The sequence below is a fragment of the Syngnathus floridae genome, chromosome 3 (assembly GCF_059516105.1).
Source record: "Syngnathus floridae isolate MCC-2025c chromosome 3, RoL_Sflo_1.0, whole genome shotgun sequence".
NCBI lineage: Eukaryota > Metazoa > Chordata > Actinopteri > Syngnathiformes > Syngnathidae > Syngnathus > Syngnathus floridae.
Window position 1 is genome coordinate 6,813,167 of NC_142415.1, and position 17,401 is coordinate 6,830,567.

Genomic DNA, 17,401 nt, shown 5'->3' on the forward strand with positions numbered 1-17,401 from the left:
TTTTTTTAATGCATACTGAAGCAAAGTTAGGAAAATGTGCAGACATTTTTATTAAATTGATTTATCTGTACAGCAAAACGGAATCTCACAATAACTGCCCCATTACTTGAAGTGATCTGAAAACAACATACATTTGCATCCAAACAGTCTTTTTTTTCTATTAGTATTTATCCTTAAAACTTGTGATTCATGGAAATTAACAGGACATCATAATGACCTTCAAAACTGAGATGAGCGCGAGCAGCTAATTTCCAGCTTTGTTGATTTTTTTGTTTGTTTTTGAGCCAGACAGTAGCCCTTTCTGATAAAGCCGACAGAGCATTTACTTAGTACTGCACTGAATAATAGAACCAAGTGTCCTGCAAATGCTCATACAGCAATTATGGCAAGCCTCGAAGATTATCCATTATGGTACCTTGACATTTGAGGGCTCTGAATTGAATATTTTGAGATACAAACTGTCGTTCGGCCATAAAGCCGTTATTAGATATCCATTCCAATATCGGTCTTCACGAAGACAACCGTGTTTTACTAATGAGGCAAAAGTCTGCACAACTTGACATTGAGTACTCCTCAAGAACTAGCTGATAGCTAGTAGAATTTTATTTAATCCCCTTCTATTGCACAGAATTGTTTTAAGAGAGAAGACAACGAGCATATGAGTACATGACTCTTCGGGAATGCTGAAACAGCTTTCCATAAGTTGCTGGCTGTTGTTCAGTAATTGTTGCTCTTCAATAGGATGTCAACTGTTTGAACAAGTTCATGGTTGAGGCGAATCATTACTATACAAGATTATAATTACAACCATTTTTTTTTTCTCATCATTGAGTAAATGTTACATATTTAGGGTTTTAACTTGCTTTTAGCTTTTCTTGCTATTGAAAATAGGAGACAATCTTCATATAAGCAATTGTATCATAAATCTACAGAAAAATGACCATATCAAATTCCTATAAAGCAACACTGGCAGATGTGTTAAGAGCGGGATGCCTGTTGTTGCTATGTTGTGATGATTGATGGGACTTGAAGGCAGCAAACTATGTGGAAACACGTCTCAACACTCCCAAGTAATTTTGGCTTGCACTCCAGTGATCAGATATTAAATACAGAAGATATATAATACAGTAACCCTCATCTGCACTGCTGTCTGTGTTGACTTTTAACTGCATTGTTTGGCTTCACAAATTCAAATCTCATCAAAACAATCAATACAAAAAAGGCATGAAAACAAAATACCAACTGGCATGATTATGGTGAGAAGTGTTTGACCTTCGTGAGTGTTAGCCTCACATGGCGAGTCAAACCAGATCCTGTACATGAATAAAGAGGAAGGGAGGCATCATAAGTGATCCGAAATTGGTTCAAAGCAACAGCAAAATGTCTGAATGTTTGCCTCAACATCTCAAGTTGCTGTTTGACGTCTCTTCTTCAGAAGAAATGAAGCGCTGCATGCTCCAGTCTTCTTTCAAACTAGGGGAAAGGTGTCCTAACCTCAGCGGTCCTCAGTCATGTCACTTGCAGTGCTCCTTTTAATACTGGTTTATCGCAACCAACTCAAAACAAAAACAAAAAAAATGCTTTGATTTGATGAGACAATTGGTGTTATGCAATATCACAGCGAAGCTTGAAAAGAGGAGGACCACGTGAGCAACTGGCATTGGCACTGGGCATGTTGGCTGGTGACAGACTGAGGTTGAAGAGGACAAGGACGAAGGGGGCGAAGCAGGTGTCGATAGCTCTCGGGCTTCTATCGGTCCTTCAGTTCCCGCGTCACGCGCTTGGTGATCCGACCGCACAGCAGCCCCAACAGGAAGAGGACGCACAAGCTCAGGGCGATCATGAGTAGGATGTAGTTCTTGGAGGGTGAGGTCATCACCTGCACGGCCAGATCTGATAAGCCCTCAGCCGGTGCCACCTACAGGACAACATAGAGTTGAATGAAACAAGGAAAATTGAAGCTACTAATTTGTTTGAATTATTGTTGTAATGGGATTTGTGATTTGCAGGTTTATGTTCACACCATACTTAGTAGAATCTTGGGAAGTTGTCATGGTGAACACTTAAAAGCGTGCAAGTAAACGTTTTGAATACGTTAACTCTATTCAAGTGGATCTACAAAGTGCCCTTCCTTTTAATTTGTGGTTCATTTGCCTTTATTTTAGCATGCATCCAACCTGATATTGTACCAGATTAATTTGCAGCTTGTTTGTTAAAAAAATTAATGGGAAGAGAAACTTGAAAAAAAATTGCATACTAAATGGCAACAAAGTGCATTACATTGCATATACAATTTTTCTAAATCGTTCATCCCTATTTAACTTTCCTGTCTTGACGTTGAAAAGGTTTCAATGAAGGTGAAAATGGCTCCACCTAGTGGTTACCTTAGCCGCGTAGCTCCACATGTCGATGCGGTCCTGAAGTCTTTTCTTACACTCGGGCTGCAGGCGAACTCGCTTGTCCTGCAAAGCCTCCATCAGACATGACATCTCTGCATGGTGAGAAGAAAAAGAACAGCAGAGGGAGGTTCTTTTCAACCATAGTATTTAATATTTCTAGTCAAAAGTGACATGCGATGATGGTGAAAGCACCCACGTCTTCCCCTTCCCGGCGTGATGGCAGCACAATGATGTTTGAGGTCCAAGGCACAGGCTGTGTGGAGAACTGGGTCCACAAAAATGTCTGCTTTACTCTCTTTGAGCATGTTCAAAACCTCCTGCACGCAAGCACAACAAATCAGGGAGAAGAACCCAAAACGCAAAGATCTTCACAATATGATATCGAGCCATTTACAATTTATTTCCCCCAAAACTCAGATGTCAGCAACAGGCTATCAAATATTATGATTTATTTTTTCTCAATAATACTTACCTTTTTACAGGCCTCCTGTTTGATCTTGAGCAGGTTGACTTTCAAACATTCTTCTACCTGACCAGTCTGCTCCTGAGCAGCTGCCTCCTCGGCACACAGCCGAGAGATCTGGAGAAGGAAGCGGCATTACAAGAAGCGGACTTCAGAAAGACAAAGTACAGGTTTTAATGACCAGCGTACCTCATCCGAGCAGTGCATCTGCAACTGGGGGTCCAGTCTATAGTCCAGCGCAGATTCCTGGAGAATAACTCGAATCTGGTCTTCACAGTCTGCGGACAATCTCTAAACCAAACCATTCCATGATGGGCAACGATAAGCACGTCTGACTTTGCCTTCTCTTGGAACCGGAGATGTCTGATGATTTTGGACTGACCTGATCAGCATATTTGAGCTTGAGGCAGGCGATCACCTGACCCTCCAGCTCGTTGTCCTCGCTCGCCTTGTTCAGGATGGATTGGCAAAATTTGGGGATGTCAGCTCGGCAAGCTTTCCTTAACACCGGGTTCAATCTGTAGTCTGGAGAAGGGTGCAGTTCAGATTTGAGTCTGACTCTTCAAATGCTGCTCTGTCAAATGTTCACGCACCTGTGTTCTGGGTGATCTGCCTTTTGGTGATCATTTGTTTGCACTTTGGATCCATCAACTCACTGTTCTTGTTCTGTTTCAGACACTGGAGAACATTCCTGGCATCGGCTTCGGTGCAGAATCTCTGCAAAAGAACGTTTGTGATATTCAGTGGTGGGAAGTACAATGTGGATTCTGTTCATAAGGCGATTTTTCACCATGAGGACTGTTTTAGTGGATTTTGTGTGCAGAGAAGGTTATTTTTTTCCCCTCAAGTAGTCTATCTTTTTTTTACTTTTACCGTATTTTCCGCACTATAAGGCGCACCTAAAAACCTCAAATTTTCTCAAAAGCTGACAGTGCGCCTTATAATCTGATGTGCCTTACATATGGACCAATATTGAGCCACTACAGCAGGCGTGTCCAAAGTCCAGCCCGCGGGCCAAATGTATGTACTATCTTATATATGGACAAAGTTTTAAAATGGGCCATTCATTGAAGGTGCGCCTTATATTCGGGTGCGCATTATATATGGACAAAGTTTTAAAATGGGCCATTCATTGAAGGTGCGAAAAATATGGTACTCGGGTTTGTCCTACTTTTACAAATCTTTATTTTTTTCAAAAAATTACAGAAAGTACACATGTACATAGTAATGAGTACTTTTGCCACCTCTGGTGATATTGCTGAATATTATTTTACATACAATTAGGTTCATAAATATTGGGACACGGACACAAATGTGAAAACACCACCCCAATGGCTTTGAAAAGAACCAAGATGTGCTTTAAATTCCGACTTTTAAGATTTACTGTAAGGGTATCCAAATCAAGTGAATGGAGTGGGGATAGTTTGTTGGAAAAGTTTGTATATATACCTTTCACTTTTAAGGGAGCAAAAGTAACAGAACAAAACAACAATCATAAATAAACATTTTAAGTCACAGCCTGAATTCTGGAACCCATAGACCACCAACGCTTTTTGTCTTCAGCCTGTGAAATGTACGCTCAATCGGATTCAGGTCAGGTGATGGACTTGGCCATTGCATAACAAACTTGCTGCACTGTGAGTTCTGAAGTCCCATTACTTGTGGTCCCTTTAAAAACGGGAGACGTATGCTGAAACCTTTATAATGTTCGCCTGGTTTGAATGTAAACATAACTGAAGTCAGTTGAAGCACATGTTGTCAGTTTCATTTCAAATCTATTGCGGTGGTGTTTAGTGCCAATGAGAATTGACGTGATTCTCGTGACGTCCCAATATTTGCTCTGCTTCTCCTCACCTTGATCATCTGCTTGCAGACTCTCATGAGCTGGTAGTCGAGCTCTGGGTCAGTCATCTCGGCCTCCTGCAGCTTGAAGATCCGCTGGTGGCAGCGCTGACTGAGCTGCTTCTTCTGCTCCTTTAGACACTCAATCATCTGAGGAGGAAAGCGAAGACTGAGTTTGTTGGAAGGATTGCGGGATTTGTAGATCTAACATTCCTCATCCTACCTGAGCATTGCCAAAAGCCACATTAGGACACAGACGACTGATGTCGGACTTACAAGGCTCGTACAGCTCCGGTTCCAACCTTATATCTTCCGACTAGAAGAAGAAGAATACATTTGAGTTGAAATGTGTATCGGCTTCATCCGGCAGAAACGATTTTCGACAGGCCATCCCAACCATTTCTAGCTCCTCCACACGCAGCTGTTTACGACATTTCAGGGAGACCCGCTGCTCTCTGGCCTCCTGCAATGTGTCGTTCCTCACTGTGGTGCTGAGGCAGATGACCACATCCACTCTAAATGAGAGGATCATTCGTGGTTAGCAATCCGATAAGTTAAAACGATCCCTTTTTTTAAATTGATTCCCTGAGGAAAAAATTCCAGATGGGCCATTATGAGTCAATTCAAGTGTGACAAATTTGGTGTACAATACGTACTTTGAAATGCACGTGAGAGAGAGTAAGGCAGAAATGTAGTGATGCAACAAATGGGAATATTAGTGTGCGTACTTCTTTTTGATGTTTGGACACAAGCGAAGCACATCTTCCTTACAAGCCATCTTGAACTTATAAGAGAAGCGGAAATCCTTCATCTGAATCTTTACAAAAAGACAAGACGACTTATCAAAATCTGCAGGCATGTTTACAATCCAACACTCGGAACAGTGGGAAATCAGCTTTAAAAGAAGAAGATGAAGCTTACCAGCTGGAAGTGTGTGACGCCAACTGCACACTTTTCGTTCATCTCCTTTTGGTGCTTGTTCTGAACCAAACATTCCATAAGGTCACCGGTGTCTATTTGGTTGTCAGCCAAGTCCTAAAGACAAACACACAAAAGCTTATTGCCTTCTACTGTTATTCAAGTTTGTCCAAGTTTATTATATCTGACAAAGAGTTGTTTGTTTCTGGTAGGAGTGTCTATATGCGTGCTCAGAAACTAGTAGAAATATTCTTACGTGGCAATGGGCCTGGATCATGGGTTCACAAGCTCTGATAAGCAGTGCATCTATTTGGATATCCTGAAAAGGATGAAAAGGAAACAATGGCAGGGTTAAATGTACGGTTGCCACCTGCTCCTACTTAAGCAATGACATTGCTGACCTCTGACTCTAATTCTGTCAGGTTGCCTATAACATCCCTGCAGGCAGACACCAGGTCTTCCAAATGTTCCTGCAGACACTCAAGCTCCTGGGAAGCAACGCACAAACACATCTCAAATGTAGCTTAACAAATCAATCCCCTTTTGGGGGGGTCTCAACACCGGTAAAAATGTATTGAATATAAATTTCAGGGGTCACACAAATCCTCCAAACTCATTCTGCAGTGTCTCCTGGCACTACTGGAAAAAACGCCACAACACTAGTTACATCAATTGACAAGAAATTCACTTCATAATAGGATGCGCAAAAGGAAGTTTTGTTTGAAAGAGCCATACGCAAGTAGGCTCCTTAAAAATGCTGTTTCAAAGTGTGTCGCTTGTGGGGAAAAAAAAAAAAAAACTTAAATAGTGCAACGGAAATTTAACATTTTTCATGAGAAGAGCAGTGTCGCCAGTATTTTAGTCAGCAATTGTATTCTCGTGGCTGTATCTATTATAGAAGATTTTAGAGCTGACTGAGGTAAAAAGAATGTTGATTTTTTTCATTCATGTGGACCACGTAAAAAGTGGCTCCTCGTACAGCAAGAGATTATTCGGAGTGCCATGGGAAATTATCCAATGTCATTTAAGAGGATTATCACTTTACCTCAAATAATGTTTCTTTATCTATCAATGGCAATGAGGTATAGAGGCATTTTTTTCTGAAGGAAGGTAGAATAAACCTGTCTCTCCACTAGGTTCCATTAAACTAAGGCATGGTTTGGTGCGAGAACATAAAAGGCTCAGATTTCACATTGAGTTAGTCAATTTGTTCTTGGTAAATTGAGACAAGATCCTCATTATATCAGTAGAAATACTTGCATGACATTTTTTGTTGGGTGGTGTATTGTGCATTGTTATGTAAAATAAATATATTCCTTGGCTGAATGAAGGTTGGAAAGTGCAGATGTATTACCCTGTGGCCAAAGGGAAAAGAATCAAGCAAATAAACTCCAAAACGTAAGACTACAGATTTAATCACATTTAATCTGCATCATTGGCAGAACATTGATGAACAATCATTTTTCTAACCTGTCCAGTATCGGTCTTCTCGCTGCACCACTTGCCAAGGTCCGTCATGCAGCGCTTCTGCAGCTCAGGGTCCAGTTTCACATCCAGCGCCCTCTGGTGGAGAATTCGCTGAACCTCCACTTTACAATCTCGAGACAACTGCCAGACGTAAAGACAGACGCACACCATTATTCTAAGACACTGACGTGAATACCTAATAGGATAATTAGAGGCAAAATAAACACCATTATTATAATGTGGACCAAGCACCCTCAACATTACGACCATAATGAACATCTTGCTCAAATAAAACCAGTCTGGCAGTGTCAGTGTTCATTTTGTAAGTGGTCATAATGTTTTGGCTGGGTGATGTTTAATACCCATTATGCCAACATGCCATCATTTTATCATTATGTAAATTAAATATCAAATTTTAAAAGCCCAGAAAAAGATACCACAGATTAAATTATCCAAAGAAATTAAAATCTTATCTCAGTGCCGATTCACCATCATCAATGCCATCAAGCATCTTTATCATTCAAATTTTTCACCAGAATCTCAATTGACAGAGGTTGTAGACCACTTACCAGAATGTCAGTGTCGACCTATTAAGTTTAAAAACATGTACAAGTATTTTTTTTAATGACGAGAACAACTTGGAATTGCTCCAACACAATGTCAAGATTCGAGTTTCTGCTCTCATGTCATACCCGACGGCCCTGCTCCTCAGTGCGGTAGGCATGGCGGTACAGGCAGGAGAAGACAGCGCCTGGCGGCATCAACTCGCTGGTCTCATTCCAGCCATGCGTGTGACATAGTCGGGCAGCGTCGCCTTGGCATTTCTTGTACAATATAGGGTCCAATCTAAGACAACAAATTGGAGCACACCACAGTCACTAAACTCGTCTTTGCAGTGTGGTATGTGATCAGACTATGTATAGTAAAACAGAGTATGAAGGCTGAAAGTTCCACAATCCAAAGAACAACAATGTTCATCTATAAAAAGACTGTCCACATGGGTTAGTAATTCCACTTGACAAGTAAAAATAGAGCAAAGAGAGGGTCAGGCCTCAGATGTCGGGGCAATTGGCTGGTTGATAAATCCTATCAGTGAGTACACTCACTTCCAGTCCCTTGATATAAAATACTGCAGCTCCAACAGTCGATGCTCACAATCCTCCACCATTTTTTCTGTATACAAATGCTCCATCAGACAAGACAAAATCCTACAAATACACAGAGGGAGGGGGTCAGTCTCTAAAATGCAGGTGCTTATTCATCTGACTAAGATGACTGAGTGTTCACATATTTTGTGTGCTCGTGTGTGTATGTGCCCTCACATTGGGTCTCCATTGCGGATATGTTTGCAGGCTGTCTGGATGACAGACTCACAGGCCTCATTGAGCGCTCGGTCGATCCTGTAGTCGGCGCCGGGGTCGGCTGACTGAATCAGTGTCTGAAGCTGAAGTCGAAGCAGAGTTAATGGAATTATTCAAAGGCAGCAGCAAGAAACGAAAACACCGCAGACTACATAATGTGATTGGAAAAAATCATTTGCACTACTTGCTCTGTATACGAGCAAAGTGACAACCATTGTTTATGGTTGCGTTCCCCCCGTGACTTACAGCACTCTGGCAAACACCGTCGACTGAGGCGCTGCGGTCACCGCGGCCGATCCTCATCAGGCAATGCAGAGTGCGGCCTTTGCGGTGAAGGCCCGAGCAGTGAGTCTCGATCTCTGCTCGGCAGTGCAGCACAATCTCCGGACTGAGGGAGAAGTCCTCCATCAGCATCCGCCGATAGTCCAGCATTTCACCTTGACACTCGCCGGTGACCGGGCGACCTACACAGGACGAAAAGATCATACAGAGAAACAAAATAAATAAATAAATGGATGAAAATGACTACCCTTGAATGTCAACGCCACTCCTCATTTCATCAATGACACTTTTCAGCAACGATTCAGCAATTGTGAGTCCCAGCATAATTAGTCAGGGTTATTTCACATTAGAGAGATGAAAGAACATTTGTCATATTTGAACATCATGTTGAAGCAACATGAAGAGGTCACCTCGGTGCACAGCGGCCTCCAGACACAGGAGCAGGTATGAGAGACGGGCCTCGCGGGCACGCGGCAGGTTGGTGTCCAGGCTGCAGCGGTGTTTCCTCAAGTCGAGCTTGCAGGCTTTAGCCAGAGAGTAACTGACCCTGTAGTCCTGAGAGATAAGCTTCTGCCGTGTTGTCAGAGCATCTCTGCACTGTAAGGAGAAAGCCAACATTGTAATCCGCAAACACAATCAAGCAACGCGAGTCATGAATCGGGAAACGAGCATGAACCAGTGAGGTGGGATGCACCTTTTCTGACATGGCCTCTTCGAACTTGTGGTTGAACAGGCACTTGTAGACTTTTCCCTCTCCTGCCTGAGTCTAAAATAAAGAGATGGAAAATGGCATCGTAGATTATGACTTGTTTCTCCTTATGGATTAGAGTAATATGGATTCATATTAATGATGAGAGAGAAAAAAAACACGTGCTTACATTTTGGCAGAATCTCTCACGGTCGTCTCGACAGGAAAAGTAAAGATGTCGATCAAGGTGAAAGTCATCCGATGACAGCTCCGCAACCCGCAGGATAGCCCTCTGACACTCCTCTTTGATAGGACGAACTTGGTCTTGTTGCTCTGCCTCCCTCACGAGAGCCTTTTCCAGACAAGCGATGACTTCTCCTTGGCTATGTATGTCCTGATGCGTAAAGGCAACAGCAGCGAATGGAAAGGATCAAAACTAATGTTAAAGGAACTAGGCATTCGCTTTAACAAAAGGTCACCTTGTGTCCAATATTGATGCTCCCGCAGCGTAGATTGTTGATGTCATCTTTACATTTGTCCATGAAGCCACAAATTAGTCGGTAGTCACTAAAGATAATACTGGTCATCTTGGTAATGTACTGGTTACACTGATACTCGCTGATGTTTCCACGGTGATCGACCAGACAAGATACCAGATACCCTCTCCCACGCTCCTCCTCATTACATTCTTTAAGCTGTGATCATTAAAGGGAAGGAAACAAATGAAGGCGATTGTGTGATTAAAAATATTTGACAAAGTGTATGTAAAAAAAAATGGTCACGTTGCATATGCAATAGAACAACTGCATTACCACTTATTTGTCTACATTATCAGTGACTGCCATACCTCACATATTTGCAGAAAATGATGGGCAAATGAAGCTTCAAGATGATTGATGAACCGGTTGTTGTGTTTACTTAGACCTCTAGATGGCACTCTCTCTCTGTTCACCGAAGAGCTGAAAGCCCACCGACTTGCTATTTCTTAAAACCCTCACTTTAAACCAACATCGCCATCTAGAGGAGCCAAAGAATACAACAACTGGTTCATGAAGCTTCATTTTCCCATCACTATTTGCAGATAGATAACATTGAGAGCTGAATGCTGACCTCAGTGATGGTGCTCTTGCAAACCTCCATCGCCACCGACTCAAACTTTGGATCAGTGGTCAGATTGAGTTTGTAGTTCCACAGGAGCTGATGAAGAGAGTTATTCAGTGTTTAGTTATTCAGTGCTCTCTATTCATTTATTATTCATATTCATTATGTTTCCATTACACAGAGTTACTTAAAGTCATTTGCTGTGAACATAAAATTGCTGCAGTCATAAATGTTGTACAGTAAAGCGCAATATGTACATAATCTAGGGGTGTCAAACAAAAAATATGTCTTTTGTAATTGGGCAAGGCTACTGTTTAGGGAGCCACATTGAGAGTCCAGGTAAATCTAACAGATTATTTTGGTCAAAGAATGGCCTTATTATGATGTGAGATTACAAACGTGCTGATGAAGGCCCAACAAAATATTTTTTTCCCCACATCTTTCAAAGACTGAAGTACTATAAAAGGTATTGGCGTTTCCTGCATACATATAAAAGGCATCATAAAGGGCTTTTATCTCTCTTTGAGTCCCGAATCACAACATTTTAGAATCCATTCATTCGCACAATCTAGCCAGCTGCTGGGTAAGCTATAAAAAGTATTCCACAAATGAGAATTTATCTCAAGAAACACTTTAATTCGACTCTGAACTAAAGCGTCAAAAAAGACATTTATCTGGGGAACAAAAATCTGAGACGTGCATGATTATATAAACAAAACTTTCTGTCAGTACATTGATTACCGCACGATGTTGTCTGATCCCACTAAGAGAAAAAAAAAGCACTGAATCCCAGAGAATGTTTCTGAGGATTAGAGATTTTTAATGGTTTGATATATGAGCCTTTTGTTTTTGTATCCGCTCAATCAATCTAATACTACAATTTAAATTCATGAAAAATATTATACTGAAAAGTAAACAAGATTCCAGGACAAACACATTACCCCAGTGCATGTTTATGGAAATAGGTTTCCAGATGATTTTTTTTCCCTTTCAAATCTTCCTGTTTTCTTTGTGTCTTCTTTGTTGAGGTGTTGGCTATTTTTCTTTGTGCATGGGAGATCCAATAAGAACCAGTGACAGGTGTGTCACACAGACTATAACACCATGTCAACACAAAAAAGGCTGTTTTGTGTGTTTCAACTGAAGCAACCTCTTTCCATAAATCCTCTCAGAACACCTTGGCGTGTCACTGAACTCTGGACATTTGATATGTACTGAGCGAGACCAGCCTTTGTAATTAATTGCTCCTGCAGAAAATCTGCAATGTGTATGCGGCGGTGGCGAGGCATGCCCCCCCTTCTCACGAAAAAAAACCCCCAACCGGTTACACAAAGTTTACAACAAAAAAAACCCTACCAAGACGCAAACACAAGGCAAAAAATAAATTGTGTTTATGTACTTACATGGTTGCAAGCAGGAGCCATCTCAGTTTCCTGCAGACACACAAAAGCAGAAAATTGTGACTCACCATCTGTATGCTAAATGCATATTTTCACAAAAAATATTGTATTTAGTGCCGCAAGTTATGAATGTACCAAACCCTCTTCAGAACATAATTTATCCAACAAACGCTTTGTGTGAATTATGTCCCAGTTTGAAAATGTAATTCAGGTGTATGCACATTTTGTTTTTAAGGATGACCTATCAAAGCTGAAATGCTGATTTTACCATGTGTTGTAATTTATAGCTATGTTGGTTCAGAATTCTTTTTTCAACTGTTGCTAAAACTAACTTTTGATTCATAATTGATATATTACCATAGTTATACAGAAAAATCGAAGGCAGAGTCAGACAGACAAAAAACATGCAGGGAGTTTGCTTGCGTCTCTGATTAAAAAAAACTGTTAAAAGCATTGTCGAGTGTAATTTTACTGCGACTATAAAAGGTAGTAATGTGGTGAACTGGGAATAACGGAGAAATGTGAGAAGCAAACTGAAGTTATTAATTAACATTACATTATGGGTTATCCAAAGAAACCCAGCAAGAAATGTTGATCATACAGTTTCACTTGGCATAGAAAAGACAAGGAAGGACATAATCCAAATCCTTCTCTGCCTGCAGGAACAGGGACACAAATCTATCTCTTGACTTTCCACTAAATGTTACAAGGACAGAGGAACGACAAGGTTAATGACGAAGAAGACTCAGCCGAGATATAAAATTACCAATTAGTCAGACTATGAGTTATTAATTAAAGCCAATGTATTCTATTCAGATCAAAGGCCTGGAAACATGAGCAGATTGATCAATGCAAATCATCAAAGCATTGAAATAGCATTGACTAATTGGAGTTGATAAAGGCGTGAATGGGATGGGGGAAGTCCCTGCAAACTTCAGACTAACTGGAGTCACAAAAGACAAGGAGAGTGGCTTGAATATAATGTAAGCCCCCACAACTGGCGGAGAATAGGGTCTAACCCCTCCAATTGTACCTTGTGATATAAGTGACCTAACTTGCTGACTTCTATTCTATTCTATTCTATTCTATTCTATTCTATTCTATTCTATTCTATTCTATTCTATTCTATTCTATTCTATTCTATTCTATTCTATTCTATATGGCATGGTGTTGTAGTTACAGCCCACCAGTTCGTTGGTGAAAACTGATTTGGAAACGGATGCATTTTAAGTGTATAAAGGGCTCGTTTACATGGGTGTCCCCTGAGAATGGGGAGTTCACTGTGTACATAAATTAACGAGGGCATGATAAGATGCTGATAAAATGCCTATCAGATGGATGCTAATCCTGAAGCAGAAAGTGATGTGATTGACCTCAAACAGGAAGTGCCTGTGGGCTATGTCCACAAGATGCTTTGCTAATCAGTGGTGCTGCTTCTCTGAAATCACAATTGAGGCCTCAAACCACCATAAATACAATCTTAAATGCTCTAATGTGACCTCTTGCTGCTTTGCCAGGTTTTGTGTGCTAGTGTATACCTTCTTCCTCTCTAGAGAGGAGACAGATTTATAAGAGCCACTTTCCTCTTCTGGAGGCCACAGCTGTTACAAAGCTGAAGCAATGCAGTTATCTCAAAAAAGGGGCCTGAGGAGGAGCAGGGAGAGAGAGCGAGCGAGTGTGTGTGCATGCGTGGATGCTGGTGTGTGAGCCTGTGTGTGTGTTGGTGGTGAACAGCATGGTGCTGAGGTACCAGAGATACTAAACACATATAATCAGCACACATGCATACTTCAGGAAGTGTATGCACAAATGTGAGAAAACTCATTTAGATGCTTTTTAAATATCTGAGGCCATTGCAAATGCAATCAGGTAGCAAATAATGTGACATTGATGCAATTCTCATCTTTTGGCTCCAAGCACTATTTCAACAGATTTGAAATGAAACAAACAAGGAAATGGTTCAATTGGATTCATTGACGACTGAGAAATGTAGCACAGGGCTTCTGGCCAACTTTTGCACAGGATTTGGCCACACTCATTTTTTGGAGGAGAAGCATGACCCTATTTGCTGATGTATAGCTGTAAATGGCAGGTTTTGCTGGCTCTCCATCCCAGTCAGCGATAGACTGATTTCTTTTTTTTCCTAATCAACCCAACTTGTCATTTTGGCCACAATCTCAAGCTTTGCAGCAGGATAAATTGTTAAATGTTTCAGGCTATATTATCAACTCATATTATTCAACCACATGCTGCACTGGACGGCATTCCACAGTACAGATTGACAAAGACCTGAAGTATACAGTAAAATCAACTAAAGAGTTTTTAAGACAAAGCAGTGGAATGTTAAGCAAGGGCAAAGTCAATCACCTGACTTGAATCCATTTCACTGGCTGAAGACAAAACTGAAGGGAAAAATATCCAAGCAAAACCTGAATACAATTACAGAAGAGGGGCTGAACAATTTATCGTTTTGGGACCAAAACTGAATCCAATTCTGTTGAAATGATGGAGTGCATATATCATCATATGTGCACCGTACTGGCTGCCAAAGCACTTTACAAAGTCTCACATTCTCTAATGTTCTTGCTTGCTGCCTAACCGTAGTCGGGGGATGCAGGGGTGAGGTTTCTCCATGGAGGGGTCATGGTCGTCAACAGGGGAAGCCCAACAACACCCACACCACACTGCAATTCTAGTTTATTTGGAACACTTTTCCCTTCGAGAAGTCAACTCAATATTGTCTCGTTTGTTTTTATCTGCTCCTACTTTACAACTGCACAAACTCCCATCTTCCTCCTCCAAAATGCTTCTTCACACTCAGTCACAAGCCGTCACAATACACACAATAACGCCAAAAGTTTTAAAATAATTTATTTCAACCAGGATTTCAGTGAAATACATAATTATTTATCAGTGCATGTTTAATAACACACATAATTCGAATTTGTAACTGCATCGTGTTCAATTGTTACTGCAAATATCTTTACTGATGCACGAAGTTACAACAAGAACTGTCTGCAGGATTGGTTCTTCTGAGAACGTCTTCCATGTGAATGAAAAATTGGCACTGTATGAAATTCTTAACTGAATCAAAAATAAACAGGAATCCTGATGGAATCAGGTGCGTATGAATCGCATGGACTCAAATCCATTTTAAACACTTTGAAGGTTGACGTTTCTCAGTCCTAGATTGCACTTACTTTACTCAATGACAAACTTCAATCTCAAGCAATAAAGACGCATTTGTAAACCAACAAATATGTAGTAAGAAGATGTGGCTGTCCATACTGGATCCCCCCAAATAATAGCTACTACACTGTTCTATTAAGAATATTATTTGATGTTAGAAAATTAAATACGAAGCATCAATTATTTCTGACAGGTCGTATTAGTTTAGTTTCTTAAAAATAGTTATTCATACTGTTTAAAAGAATCTAATAAAACAACACAGGGAACTTGTCTCGTTAAATGAGCAAAGATTTTCATCATGTCTGATCTGCCGTTTTTGTTAATGATTGGCTAAAGTATCTGCTGATGTCAATATAATCCGTATGCTCAGTGTGTCGTAAAAGTGCTCACAAAAAAAAAAAAAAAAAGGACACAACAGTCGATCGATGCAGCTTCACCTCCACCTCAATGTCCAGCTGACAGCCATGAATCGAAAGCACCGCGGCCCCGGCGTCGCAGCCAGCATCATCAGCACATCAAACGGCGGTTGTCGCTTACCTCTCTGCGGTCCTGTAGACACTCCAGCACTGACAGGTTATTGGCCCATGTGTGTTTGGGGCAGAGTCGGGTCAGGTCTTCCCTGCAGGCCTCCTCTTCGGACAGCTTCCAACCGGTCGCCCTTCGAGGCTGTGAGGCCCCGGCCCCGGCAGCGGCAGCGGCAGCGGCGGCAGGTGCATCCTTGGCTTGTAGCTCAGCGGCTCTGAGGACAACCGGATTATTCGGAGGCTCGGCGGGACCGCTGGCGGCTTTGAGGCCGAAGACGGAGCCGAAGCCACAAAGACACACGTATGATAACAGCAGTAGCAGCAGCGGAGAGCGACCGTGCGTCGCCATCTTCACATCACCGTTAACTAGCGCGGTGAGAAAAAGACTGCACTACTTCCGGTCAGTTAGTTCACAATAAAAGTATGCAGTGACGCATAACACAACTGCCGGTTTAAAAATAAAGGACGTACGTTTTATGACGAGACAATGCCCATTAGATTCATTTTACGTTTTTATTACATCACAAAATAAACAAGACTTCTCATCCAATAATCAGTATGCCGCTGGACCAGGGACCACTAATGTGGTGCTTGCGACCCTGTTCTCGAAATAAACTGTCCCGTCCCCTATCATGGGACATTGTCATTTCCTAGGAATGTTGTATGAGTGATCATTAGAAAATGTCGACAGGCATTTATTGAAAAAAAAATTGCTTACTGTTTATATTGAAGTGTTTCTTATTGTGAGAAAATATGTGTCTTCACATCAATGAGTATAATTAATAATTTAAAGTGTGGATGCAATGGGTTGTTCTTTGCATTGCTCAATAGCCTACCCAAGAAGTAGCTGTCGCTTTCAAGATTGTTTATAATGTCATGTTTCACTAAAAATTACATTTAATAGAAAATGGATGGATGGATTTTAAAGAAAATATTACATTGATATTTAGTCCTGGTGTGTGTGCGTGCGTGTGTGTGTGTGCGTGTGTATGTGTGTGCGTGTGTGTGTGCGTGCGTGCGTGTGTGTGTGTGTGTGTGTGTGTGTGTGTGTGTGTGTGTGTGTGTGTGTGTGTGTGTGTGTGTGTGTGTGTGTGTGTGTGTGTGTGTGTGTGTGTGTGTGTGTGAAATTTTTGGATGGAAATTTTGGTGATTACCATTGCTGATAAATGCAACCATGATATGGTGTAAATAAATGAAAAGCACTACACACAATACCTAATAAGTTACAAACCAGAAACAGTTTAACATGTTCTCCTCATTTACCGGTACAGAGTAATGCTGAGTTTTGATTGACACTGTCATTATGGTTATAGTTTGCAGTGTTTCTTAATTATGTAAGGATTTCAAAATAAATTCATTTTTACAAAATTTAATGACTGGCATTTTTTTCTTTTGTTTTCTGTGGCAGGATAGAGTACGTATGGACAAATATAATTCTTATTTTACACCGAACTGAAGCTGCATTTGTGTTTTTGTGTGGGAAAAGTTTAACACCCATCTACCTTGGCGTTGGAGCTGCTGATTGGGAAACAGGGAGGACCATAAATCCTCCTAAATTTAGAGCTGACAGCTGCCGTGAGACTTTTTCTGGCTCTTCGGCAGCCATACTAATCCGCCCTCTTCTCGCAGTTATTCACAACTTACATATTTCAAAGATGTATCATGCTTTTCAGATCCTTCTGTAATTGAACAAATCTCCCAATGATGGGGGCCCAATAGACAACCTACACAATAAGTATCAGATAAATTGAATGCAAAGATACGTTA

General features: G+C 41.1%; 1 protein-coding gene across 2 annotated transcripts; it reads right to left on the reverse strand.

The window, feature by feature from the left end:
* Window positions 1–26: 26 nt before the first annotated feature.
* Window positions 27–16,021, reverse strand: LOC148400240 (Golgi apparatus protein 1-like). Of its 2 annotated transcripts, XM_088371917.1 has the most exons (27): window positions 15,648–16,021; window positions 11,925–11,954; window positions 10,531–10,617; window positions 9,900–10,115; window positions 9,611–9,814; window positions 9,427–9,498; window positions 9,143–9,329; window positions 8,697–8,914; window positions 8,412–8,533; window positions 8,196–8,297; window positions 7,782–7,935; window positions 7,659–7,676; window positions 7,093–7,230; window positions 6,024–6,110; window positions 5,879–5,941; window positions 5,626–5,739; window positions 5,433–5,521; window positions 5,102–5,219; window positions 4,928–5,020; window positions 4,717–4,854; window positions 3,456–3,579; window positions 3,245–3,387; window positions 3,052–3,153; window positions 2,872–2,979; window positions 2,596–2,716; window positions 2,385–2,491; window positions 27–1,918 (listed from the first exon to the last, which is right to left on the reverse strand). In XM_088371917.1, the coding sequence occupies exons 1-27, from the start codon at window positions 15,981–15,983 to the stop codon at window positions 1,751–1,753; spliced, it is 3,459 nt and encodes a 1,152-aa protein (XP_088228043.1). In that variant the 5' UTR covers window positions 15,984–16,021; the 3' UTR covers window positions 27–1,750. The 2 variants fall into 2 exon arrangements, with proteins under 2 accessions (XP_088228043.1, XP_088228044.1); XM_088371918.1 differs by lacking the exon at window positions 7,659–7,676 and having other exon boundaries at window positions 15,648–16,020.
* Window positions 16,022–17,401: the final 1,380 nt, after the last annotated feature.

What these genes read in the sequence shown, in the direction of transcription:
- LOC148400240 (XM_088371917.1), bottom strand. Translation starts at nt 15,983, where the DNA reads ATGGCGACGCACGGTCGCTCTCCGCTGCTGCTACTGCTGTTATCATAC. An exon ending in GTGAGAGATTCTGCCAAAAT is followed by an intron (nt 9,499 to 9,610) that starts GTAAGCACGTGT and finishes TCTTTATTTTAG; the next exon opens with ACTCAGGCAGGAGAGGGAAA. An exon ending in TGTCCAAACATCAAAAAGAA is followed by an intron (nt 5,220 to 5,432) that starts GTACGCACACTA and finishes CCTCTCATTTAG; the next exon opens with AGTGGATGTGGTCATCTGCC.